Source organism: Chinchilla lanigera, unplaced genomic scaffold (assembly GCF_000276665.1).
Source record: "Chinchilla lanigera isolate Chin_1 unplaced genomic scaffold, ChiLan1.0 scaffold00098, whole genome shotgun sequence".
Lineage (NCBI taxonomy): Eukaryota > Metazoa > Chordata > Mammalia > Rodentia > Chinchillidae > Chinchilla > Chinchilla lanigera.
Genome location: NW_004955499.1, coordinates 3,380,856 through 3,392,600, shown reverse-complemented (window position 1 = coordinate 3,392,600; position 11,745 = coordinate 3,380,856). Strand labels below are relative to the sequence as shown.

Below are 11,745 nucleotides of genomic sequence, written 5' to 3'. Positions count from 1 at the left end.
TGATTCTAATTTTTTTACTGAAAAATCCAGTAAAGAGCAGATGTTTTCTTTCTCTGGCTTATGTCATTTGCATAGTTCATGCCCATTTATTCCTGTGTTGCTTCGTTTACATATTTTAGTTTTCCACCCAGTCAGATATTGATGGATTTTTTTTTTCTAGGTTGTCTAGAGTTTTTCCCCTAGGTTTTACAAACACAAGGCAATATTCATGAACATGTCCTGATAAAGTAGTTCACTGCCTCTCCTGTCCGTGTGGTAGTCATGTATAGAATTGTTACATCAAAGTACAGCTATACATTTTCATTCTTAGCAATAGTGTGTGAGAAATCTTTAGTTGCTCCAAATGTTTGCCTAACATTAGTGCAGCCAACCATTTTCACTATAGACATTGTGGTAGGTGTCTATTGGCATTGTTGTAGTCAAGGTTTGCAAGGGAATAACACAAGATACAAAATTTTTAGGATTACTTTATAATAGTCACCCGAAGAGTTATACACAACGGAAGTGCAAAAAACCTGTCCATACACTACAGACCAAAAGAATCGAGCTGCAGGCCTTGATCCCACCACAATGTCCTGCATGAATCCAGCTGAAGACCAAGAGCCCATAACAGTGCCTCTCACAAGTCCAACTGGAGACCAAGAACCCATGACAATGTCCCACACATGTCTGTTTCACAGATCTGAGCTGAGAAGGCCAGAAGGTCAGTCGTGGGAGCTAAAATGTCTGTGACAGCAGGATGAAGGATCTGTGCCAGCAGGTTGAGGGATCTGCACTGGATCCCAGAAATGATACTCAAAGTGAAAACCAGAGCTCCCCTGAAAATTACCACAGCCATCCCAAGTTCCTCTGACAATGAGCATAGCTGAGCTCCTATCAGGAAGCTCAGTGCAACAACCTTCTCCAGGAAACTGAGCATTGCACAATCATCCCTTGTGGAGCCAGAAAGTGATGCTCACAGTAAGGACCAGAGCTCCGCCAAAGTGAACCAAAGGTATTCTCAGTGCCAGCAAGGTCTGAGCTCCTTTGACGATGAGAACAGCTGAGTTCATCAGGAAAGCCAGCATGACAAGTACTCTCCAGGTGAGCCAACATCTCTCTAACATCTTCTAAGATTCCTCTCTACTTCTGCCTCTTATGCTGCTGGTTATAACCCTCAGATGGGTCCCCCACACCCAGCACCATGCTGATTCAGTTATGCTGGGTGCTAGAAGTCCACCATGGTACCTAATTGCAGTATCCACATTTCCTGATTGAATAAGTAACTGCCATATCTTCCTACATGTCTGTTTTCTATCAGCATGTCTTCTTTAGTTATGTCTCTCTAAACTGTTTGTGTCATGTGGGTTGGTTTGTGTTTTCTATTGAATTTGGAGACTTCTTTATATAGTCTGGATCCAACGCATTTTTCAGACAGAAACACAGTATTTTCTCATAGTTCTGCATGATGCAACTGAAGATCAAAGAATAGGCATGCCTGGCTTTCCCTAAGGTCATTCTCCTTGCCGTTTTTACACATGATATTCCCCCACTTTCTATCATGCCTTTAATCCCTTTGTACATCTAAATTCCCTCTTCTAATTAGTCATGTTAGATTAGGAGCTACCATGTCCACAGCACAAGGATCGTACTTTCCAGAACCTACCTTGAAATACAACCCCATATTAGCAAAGGGAACACTTTCTGAATTGGAATTCAGGGACAGGTGCTACAACACGTCTCTCAATAGAATTCTTCACTTTCTGTTAATATTCTCAATGGAAGTTTTCAAAAGTCTGCACCATCTTTCTACCCCTTGGATAAATGCCTGGGTCAGTGTGTGTTTACAATGTGGCATTTAATTGTGTTAATATCATGTTGCATATTTTCCCATATCTTTTTATGATGGAACATTGCTTTTTATGTTTTTTTTTTTTTTAATAGTCCATGTTCAGAGTGCACAATGATGACATTTCCTGTGTGGAATTGGTGCATGCTCATGGCATGTTCCAACTCCTTTTTTACCTGTTTGACCTCATCACTCCCTGTCCCTCCATTTCTCTCTCTCTCTCTCTCTCTCTCTCTCTCTCTCTCTCTCTCTCTCTTGTCTTTTTTGGGATAGGGTCTCACTATGCAATTCAAGTTATCCTTAAATTCACTATTATAGCCAAGGCTGGCCTTAAACTCACAATGATCCTCCTGCCTCAGCCTCCAGAGTGCTGGGATTACAGGCATGTATCACCACGCCCTGATCCTCCATCTCTTAAATCTTTTCCCATTTGAGATATATCTTTCTCTTATGTCATATTAACTTTCTTTTATTGTACTGTTTATTTTCATTTTGGGTTTCTTATATGAGAGAAATCATGTGCTCCTGAAGCGTGTGTGTCTGATTTATTTTATTAACATGAAGGTCTCAAGGTGCATCTGATTTCCTACAAATGATTTATCTTTATTTTTCTGGGTTCAGTAGATGAAATTCTACATATTATGAACCTCTGTGCTGCTACATATCAGCTTGTGTAGTTGTGTTTCCCAGTTTCACTTATTTCTTAGCATTAAAATTACTACTGATAATCCCCAGGGTACAGCTCAGTGGCACAGGGCCTGCCTGGCAATCGCAAGTCCTGAATTCAATTCCTGGTGCAAGAAAAAAATTGTACCTGGTATTTTGATTATGCTAAGGCAGCTGGAATCTTTTAGTCTATCTTCTGTAGAGATCCACTAGCACCTGATTATCTAAGTCCTATCTTTTGGGTGAAAAATGTAATCTGACTTCTTATCAGTCATCCCTGATGGATTGTATTGTACATTCCTGCTTTTCTCTTAATTGCTGCCTTTTGAGATACATGGCAGTGATATAGTTTTCACTAAGTATGGCAGGTTTTCCTCATCCACGCAAGTGTGAAATAAATTCCCTCCCTGTCTTCTCCTTTTTTCTTTTGATAATTTCAATTCTGTGTTTGTTGATTTTCATTCTATGCATTGGGCATCTATCAGATTTAATCTATCTCCTCTACTTTAGTGACTAAAAGTGACACTCAGGATTCAAGGGGAAAATCCAAAAACATGTGATCTGGGATGAGTAGTAGAGGGTCTGTATACATAAAGGTTTAGTCTAAGTACTATTTCTTTAATGTTATTTTACCATCTTCTCCGTAATCCCTACAATTCAGTACATGCCTTCTACCATGTGATGATTCAAATGTTCTTGATGTCAGCTATGCAACCAAGGATTTATTTGTTAGTGGATTCCAGCCAGCCAGCATCATTGACGCTGAACTGAACATTTCCATTGCAGTCTAAAAGTCCTTGCCATGAACCTGTAAAAAAAATTTTAATCATGCAGCTCCATCTCTCCAGTGATATCTGGTAGAAAATTTGATTGCATGAAGAAGTTCCATGATAGCTCATGTTTACACAAACATTAGGACTCTCAAGAATTAATAAGAATTATCTATTTCATTAAACACAAAGTTTTTTCAACAGTCGTGATCAAGCAGATATTTTTGTGTGTTGCAAATTTAGTACCTTTCTTCAGAGACACATGTGTACCTATTTCGGTTTATTTAATCAACTATGAAAAAGAGAAACATGAAGTAGGACATAGGTGAGCTTGGGAAGAAAAGCTGTTAGGCAGGGTTCATGGTATCTCAGGAAAGACAGAGCTTATCTGCTCTTCACATTGATGATCTTGATGCCACGGAGAAGATGATGATAAAAATATTCCTGGTTCTTCCTCATCTGTGAGAATGGAGACAAAATTACAGTGTAGCTAAGGTGAGGTTATTGCGATAATGTTGGTGTGCAGATACCTAGCTATAATCACCATCTAGGCAGAGGGACTCTGGTCCAGATATGGTCACACATGGTCACTCTCCAGACCTGCATCTATATATAATCTTGGCTTCATTCTATAAGGAACGTTTCTGTGAGAAGCAGTAATCTTACAAGATGCTGTATCAATGATGGCAAATCCTTTAGAGTTTTGAATGCAAAGAAACGGCCACCTGGGGCACGTGTGCCAAAGGTTCACCACCATTAGTCTTTGTGCAGAATTACGCGACATTTCTAAGACACATGTTAAAGTCTAACACACACAAAATATTATCTGCAAGTGTGCGTGCCATTCATAACTTCTATGAATCTCTAGCTTTACAGGATATTTTGCCAGAACTAGACAACTTATTCACAATGGGATTCATTGAATTGATAACATTGTTGGTGCAGAGTTGAAAATAATTCCTTCAATTTATCCCCCAAATAAAGTTGTATACATATGTTATGGTTTGTGTCAGAATGTCCCCCCAAAACCTCATGCAGTCACGAGTTATGATTGATTCACAGTCCAATGTTGGAATTATGGATGTGAGTGCTACACCTGCCCTGGGGCAGAGAGTTTTCATAAAATGTAAGGGAGGGAAAGAGGCTCGCTCTTCCAGCTGCCACTCCTCCCTTTTTGCTCTTTCTCCTTTTGCTGTTTTTTTGCTGCCATGAACTGTTGACCATTTCCATGAGCCACCCTGCCTTGGAGCCAGCTGAATATGAACTAAAACCTCCACAAAATGTGAGCTAAATAAACCTTTTCTTCCTTAATTCTGGGTTTCAAGTATTTTTTTCTCAGCAATGAGAGAGTAGTAAGCAACACAACATGTACGTATATAATTTTTTAGCCTTGGACGGTGTTATTTTTTAGAGTACTAAGAAACATACATTAATATAAATCACTGCTTTGAGTCCCTTTGAAAATGACATTTTGTTAGTAAAACCTCAAATATCCTAAAAGGAAAACAGTCCTCAAAGGCTAAAATACCGGGAGAAGGAAATGCTTGTTTGTACTCACCATCGCTATGGCCTTAATCAGGACAGGTATCTGTGAAAGAAAATAAACAATAAAGGGAGGGAATTTTAAAAAAAAAATTGGAAATTATGAGTAATAATAAGGAATTTTAATTTCAGCTCAACAGCCAATTTTCTAAAAAATAAGAAAGCAAATCTGAATCTTGTATGGTCAGGATGTGTTTTCAATTCAGAAAAGCAATATTTTTATATTGTAGGATGGAGGGCAGGGACTCTACCTGCTTCGGTGAGGTATCTTATGTTTTGCGGTGAAATGTTGCACAAGGCAGTGAGTTCTTCATATTTCTCCCTCTCTTCCTCACTCATACTTCTTCCAGTCCCTGCATTTCATTGACAAGGTCAGGCAGAGAGATGGTCAGTAGACGGTCACTTAATTTTTAAAGTGTCCCTCGCATAGCACTGCACCGTCACCTGGTAAGTCTCACCATATTCACCTCCCTCCCTTCTGGCAAGTGGATGTGCTCCACCAATCATTATCAAGTTAGATGAGAGTAGTTGGTCAAATCTTAATATTGAACACCCTATTTTAATTTTTCCCCTTTTAGGATGACAGAAGACAGTGGTGACTATTTATGCTGTGGGCTTCAGTAGACCCAGATCCTGTGCATTGTCCAAAACACATACAAGTCGTGGCGATAGTTGGATCTGAAAGTCAGGAATCCTTCCTTATAGTAGCTTCTCATGTTGCCTCTTTTGACATTCTAGAGCCCATCCACAAATTTTTTATGATCTCCAGAACTCATCTAGGACACGACTGTTGGACTGAAATTGGGGTATCTCTCCATACTGTGTATTCTCATTCTTGGATGTTCATGATGTCTTTAGAATCCCTACCCTCATGTTCTAGTAATGTATTCAAATGAGAATAGAAAATAATGTGAGCTTTCCATGAGGAGTATCAGCCATATCACCTCTGCAGAGAGCAAACAGAAATTAAACCAGAAAAAAACAGTAAGTACCTCTCAATTCATGGTTGGCAAACCAAGGTTCAACTACCACATGCATCTTAAAAGTAGAGCTAATATAAGAAAGGTTCAAATGTATCTATCAATAACCCTGTGCATGCAGTTAGAAGTGAGGATGGATGATTTCACTAGGAACACTGTCTTCGAATGGCCCATGTGATTTCATGCTGATTTATGAAGCAACAGGTTCGTGCCTATTTCACTCTTAAATAGGCATGACAAAATGAAGACCTTATAGTTGAGATCAATTCAGTTCTGAGTCCTATAAAGAAGTTAGTCTGTTCAATGAGAATCTTAGATCTGTTTAAATTTCTGTTGACATAGTACAAGTATAGCCCTGTGAGGTGCTAGAACCTTCCCTCATGAATGATATAGGATTTCATCAACAACTAGTGTGGCATCTCATAATAGTTAAATCTTGGAGGTAGCCTGTATGGCCATCAACCAATGAGTGGATAAATAAAATATGATGTTTACATACAATGCAGTACTACTCTTCCATGAAAAAGGATAATCTTGAGTCATATGTTGGAGAATGGAGCACCTTGGGACCATATTTGTAAGTGAAATAAATCAGACACACAAGTTTAAGTGTCACATAGTTTTTCTTATATGAGAAACACAAAGTGTAAACAATTTAAAGTGCATAACAAAAGGGAAATAATGGGAAGTAAGGAGATAAATCTTTTGCAAATGGGAAGAGGACCAAGGATGGACATAGGGCAGAGTGGTTGGAATCAGCCTCACTAGCACCACTAAAGACAGTCATGAAAGATTTCCAGGACTGCTTCAGAGAATGGCAAGAAAGGTGAATAAGTGTGTCCAAAATGAGGAGGAAATAAAAATAATTAAGTTGCATTATGCACATCTCCCATGAATATAAGCACTATGTACTGCAAATATGCACAATTCAATAAGAACTCCAGTAGAATAAGTGTATATATCATTAATAGGAATGTCTCCCAACAGAGGTACTGAATGTTCTTTAGTTTGAACTGACCACATGTAGGCATTCTAAACTCAATTAAAGTGAAATTTGGAGACTTGGAGACACAGCCATTTCTGTACAAGGACAGTTGACAAAAAGAATATTGCATGAACATACAAAGCCGACATTAAAGGGGTTTGCCCTGCATAGAATGAATTGCAATTCTTACCAAGTGCCAAAGTGAGACGTGTGTGATCCAGAGAGTGTTCCCCCTCCATATAGATTGCATAAATCACCATGAAGTTGCTGGATTTATAAATGATTTTGAAGATATTGCTACCTGGAACTGTAGAAGCACAAAACATACTCAAATCTCAATGCAACAGACTCTTTTCCATTGTAACTCTGACATTACTTATTTGTAACATACAAGCATTGAACCTTCCTTGAATTACAAGGTCTTTATAACTGAACTCTCTGCTTATGTGTTAGAATCACTTATTTGAATTAATTGGGTTAGGGGAAAAATTCTAAATCCCATTGTAACAAGGCAAAGTTTTCCAGTTCTACAAAATTACCTAACAAATGTTTCATGATAGAAAAATTCCTTTTTGTAGGATTTGTAGGTGTAGTGTAGGTTGAAATCTCCAGTCCCCTGAAGCCAGGAATTTAATGGCCCAATCTCCAAGCATAGCCATTATTAGAAAGTAGTTTCACAAATATAAATTTTGACAAGTGTTGTCAAATTTAGAGGAAGTGCACATTCTGTACTTACCCATTCATAGGACATAAGATAGTGTAGGAAAAGAGATTGTAATGAGGCTATTGTGAATATCAGGCACGTTGCACTCCACTTAGACCAGTTACTGGTCAGTCACAGGGGAATTAAAAATACAAACCTCGGGGCTGGGGATTTAGCTCAGCTGCAAAAGCACCTACCTGGCAAGCGCAAGGTCGTGAGTTCGGTTTCCGGTACCGGAGAAAAACCAAAAAAAAAAAAAAAAATACAAACCTCATCAATTAAACATGAGAGTAACACATTGCACATTTTTTCACTGAAAATACCATCTTCAGCAGACTACATTTAATCATCAATTTGCAGTATACAACTCTTTGTGCTTAAATGTTTAATGCAATGACAGCCAAATTTGCTCAAGTTAGTCTCACAGAAGAAGCAGCTTGGTTCATGAACGTATTTCTTTCTAAGATTTTGTGCTGAATTGAATTGGATGGGAATTGAATTAAAATCAACTTTTAGTTTCAGTGTTGGCCTTACGGTGAAATTTGATTCAGTTCCCTTCCAATTTGATTTGTGACCAGAACTGGTTGTGAACTTACGTATTAAGAAAAAAAACAATTGCACTTTTTAGTAGTTTAAATGGCTTTTTCTTCTCTGAGAGCCGTAGGTGGTCATGGTAGAACTTTCTCTGGGATTCAGTCATGGAACCTTTTCAAGCCTAGAACTGGGCTGACCAATAGTTTACCTTGGCTATATGAGGCACAGTGAATTCTTTTTGGAAACTGAAGTAGCATTCTCAAAGCTATTTGTCGATAGCAAGGAAAAAATTCTTCTAGAATCCAAACCACTAACTATGTGAAACAGAACAAATCCACAAACCTGAATGTCTCCTAAGTTTGTGTCATGCAGTCATACTAGTAGATCAGGTACGTACCATCTGCTGTGTACATTCCGTATGCTCCACCACCACTGGCATTTGTGACGAAGAGTTTGCATTTCCCATTCAATCTTAAAAAGAAAACCAGACAACACTCCTTGATCCTCCTACAACCTTCCATTCTCCTTTACTTCACCAGAGAAGCCATGAGAACTGCAATGCTCCATGTGTGGGCTACAGATTAAATCCAAACTAAGCACACACTCCACTAATAATCTACACCAGCAACTCTACAATATAGCAACACCTTCGTTCATGAACGCTTCTGTGTGTGAAGAATTATTTGCAAAGAATGCAGTTCAAAAATTTTGCTTCTCTTCACGAGCTTTGCATCCGGCAAAGAACAGGACTGTGGCCATCTTCCCCAGCACTGTGGAACAGATTAAGTTCATGACACATGCTACCACTGTATATGTAAAGTGCTCAGTGGTTGATTTCATTTATATGCTTTCTTGATTTCTCCATAGGGTTGGGTATTTTCCTTATTCCATTTCAATGTTTCTTGGTCTCACAACGTGTTAGATTTTGGTGGTGAGGATGCTATGGCCAACATCATAGATGCTCTTGGCTTCCAGCTCCTGTTAAGGTAGCCAAAAATGTCTGCAGACAAAGACTTGTAGAAACAAAAGCTAAAATAATATCAGAAAGAGCAAAAATTTCAGGAAGGAGAACACTTAATGATTAAAATTTTTTTTAATATATTTTGACCAATTTTGCATGCTTATATCTGGTAATCTGAGCAATTTATGTAAAGACAACAATTTGCATTATAATAACCATTGGTGAAGTCCTATAATCCTGTCTAGTGAAGCTATTCATTGTCTCTAATGTTCTTTTAAATTATTATTTTCTTCTTCCCTTTAATGGTTTAATCAGTGGTTTTAATCAATCTTCCATTGCTACATTTGGTACCCTGAGCAACTTCACTGAAGAAAACAATGTGTAATACAACAACCACTGTTAATCCCTGTCATTTGGTTTGAAACCCTGTATCATTTTCAATGTCCTTGCTTTGTTTTATTTGTAATTTGCTGTTGTCCTTTTTCTTTTCTTTTTAGTATTCTCTTTACAATTAAAAAAAAAAAAATTAAACAAGAAGAAAAAAGACTTGTAGCCAGAGGTATTGGATGGAAGAAAAGCTACATCACACTTGGCCATAGGATTTTAGCATTCGTCCTTTGACATGAACAAACACACTGCTTCCAGCATTATAACAATCATTCTCTTGCCCCCAGCCAGATATTACAGATATTACAGAAGTTGCCCTTTAAGGGAATCCTTACACTGTTTCAGATCTGATTAAGCTTAACAAGAAGATTCAACTAGAGGCGAATGGTGATGCACCTAGAGACAGTTCTAGATGTGGCAACATGCACACAAACACATCCACGGTCAGCCCACCTCTCCATTCCTCCCACTAATATCTCAAACACAGCTCACAGTTACTTTACTTTTACATTTAATGATTGCTTTCTACACATGATGTACCCTTTCTTAATTTGCATTTTTAATAACCCCTCATGAACACAGAGATGAGCTAAAATGTGGGAATGTAATAGAAAATTGGTCTCCTTTCACAGTAAAACATTGTCTTAAAATGATAATTCTCTTCATCTCTACCTCTACTTATTCCATTCCCCAAATTCACTCAAAATATTTTCCTTGATAATACTCTCCACCAAACTGGTTGTTCACCACTGATGATTAGATGGAAAATAAATGAAATCCCTCTCTTATGTTAGTAACTAAATCTAGGCTGATTTTCTGCATGATGAGCACAAACCAATATTTTGTCATAAAATTTTTTAAGTGCACTCCTGTTTTTATTTCTGGGTGCACATGTTGTCATCATTTCAAATATGTCAAGCATGATTACATGGTAAAACCAACATTTCCTAAACTCATGAAAATATTTGGAATATTCTTTATGAAGAATAGTTGTTTGTTTTCTCTTGATTCTAGATTTAAAAGTAGTTTTCTTCATTCTAAGAGCTGTAAAATTATAACCATGCATAAATTTTCTTGCTCAAGAACTGAAAAATCCTTCAATTATTCATGCTTCAGTATAGCATTTGTCTTAAGAATTTTTCAAAGCTGTTGTTTAAAATTTGAACCATTGATTAAAATTTAAACCATCTGAAACAGGATTAGTAGACATGTGTACTTTTTAATGCATTGTATTTTAATCACACAGCATATTGCTTCTAAAATGTTAAGCATTCTATAGATGTATGCCTATTTCATAGACTTACTCATTGTTGATAGTAATGTGTCCGTTGGACAATATTGAACCGTTCTCATTGAAATGGACATTCACAAGTACTTTCTATAATCTCTTTCAGTACATGTAAAAGCAGTGAAAAAAAAATCAAACTCAGATCCTTTGGCTCTGAGAGCCATGAACACATGTTTCAAACTGTCTAACAAAGTTTCTGCCTCTATGCCTTGAGTCTTGGTTTTCAGCAATATCGTCACAATAGAGCTGCCATGAGATATTCGTTGCTATGCAGATTAAAAAATACCTCAGAACATAAATAAGGCTTATGAGGACTGACCATTATACATCAGCTTGAATGGATTAAAAACGCCTAGCAGATTAATAAAGGACAGTTCTGAGCATGTCTGTGGATGATTGACATGCATCCCAGCCAATTGGGAATAGACTCACCCAAGCTGTGGGTGGTGCCAACCAGCAGTTCTGGTGGCCTAGATGGGACAAAAAGGGTAAGACTCTCCAGCACACAGAAAGACACTGTAGACTCTCCTGCCTTTGCATCCCCCATAAAGAGCCCTCATTAACCCAAAGATCAAGCACACATTTCTCCCACTAACCACAAGGCAAATTAGAGCCTGGACTCTGTGTTAGGGGTGCACAATGTCACTGCTTTTAGTATAAGCAAATTTGCTTACTTGACATAGAAACGAAAGCGGATTGTTTCACAGCCATTATCACAATGAACTGCCCGGAAATAAGCTCTTCGCAGCCCGTCCTCTTCTATCGCCATCACATTATCTGCTGCCATAGCTATGGTCCTCCAGTCCCCTGTAATCTGGAAAGGAAAGTTTCCATCAGAAGAGTCCCTGGATAGCTTTCTTCTTCTGTCACCAGCTCCTGTTATACTCCCTCCACCTCTCTTTCTTCTTCAGGAAAGGAAATACGTTCGATATTTCCAAGCTGGGCAGAGCCTTATAAGATGAAATAATGATTCAGTTTCACAAATAAACGTGGAATTTAGAGGTTTTTTGAAAGAGCTAAATCAATATCATCAAATTCTATGAAAACTCAAGACACTTTTTTTTTTTTAGCTTAAATGCTTTGTGTTTAGAGATAGATCGG

General features: G+C 38.0%; 1 protein-coding gene across 1 annotated transcript; it reads right to left on the bottom strand.

The window, feature by feature from the left end:
- Positions 1 to 4,835: 4,835 nt before the first annotated feature.
- On the bottom strand, positions 4,836 to 11,431 carry LOC102026338 (allergen Bos d 2-like). The gene is made up of 5 exons (XM_005406561.1): positions 11,319 to 11,431; positions 8,406 to 8,479; positions 6,962 to 7,078; positions 5,058 to 5,159; positions 4,836 to 4,852 (listed from the first exon to the last, which is right to left on the bottom strand). The coding sequence occupies exons 1-5, from the start codon at positions 11,429 to 11,431 to the stop codon at positions 4,836 to 4,838; spliced, it is 423 nt and encodes a 140-aa protein (XP_005406618.1).
- Between the last annotated feature and the right edge of the window lie 314 nt (positions 11,432 to 11,745).

What these genes read in the sequence shown, in the direction of transcription:
- LOC102026338 (XM_005406561.1), bottom strand. Translation starts at nt 11,431, where the DNA reads ATGGCAGCAGATAATGTGATGGCGATAGAAGAGGACGGGCTGCGAAGA. An exon ending in CGCTTTCGTTTCTATGTCAA is followed by an intron (nt 8,480 to 11,318) that starts GTAAGCAAATTT and finishes TTTCTTTTTAAG; the next exon opens with ATTGAATGGGAAATGCAAAC. An exon ending in ACGTCTCACTTTGGCACTTG is followed by an intron (nt 5,160 to 6,961) that starts GTAAGAATTGCA and finishes AATGAAATGCAG; the next exon opens with GGACTGGAAGAAGTATGAGT.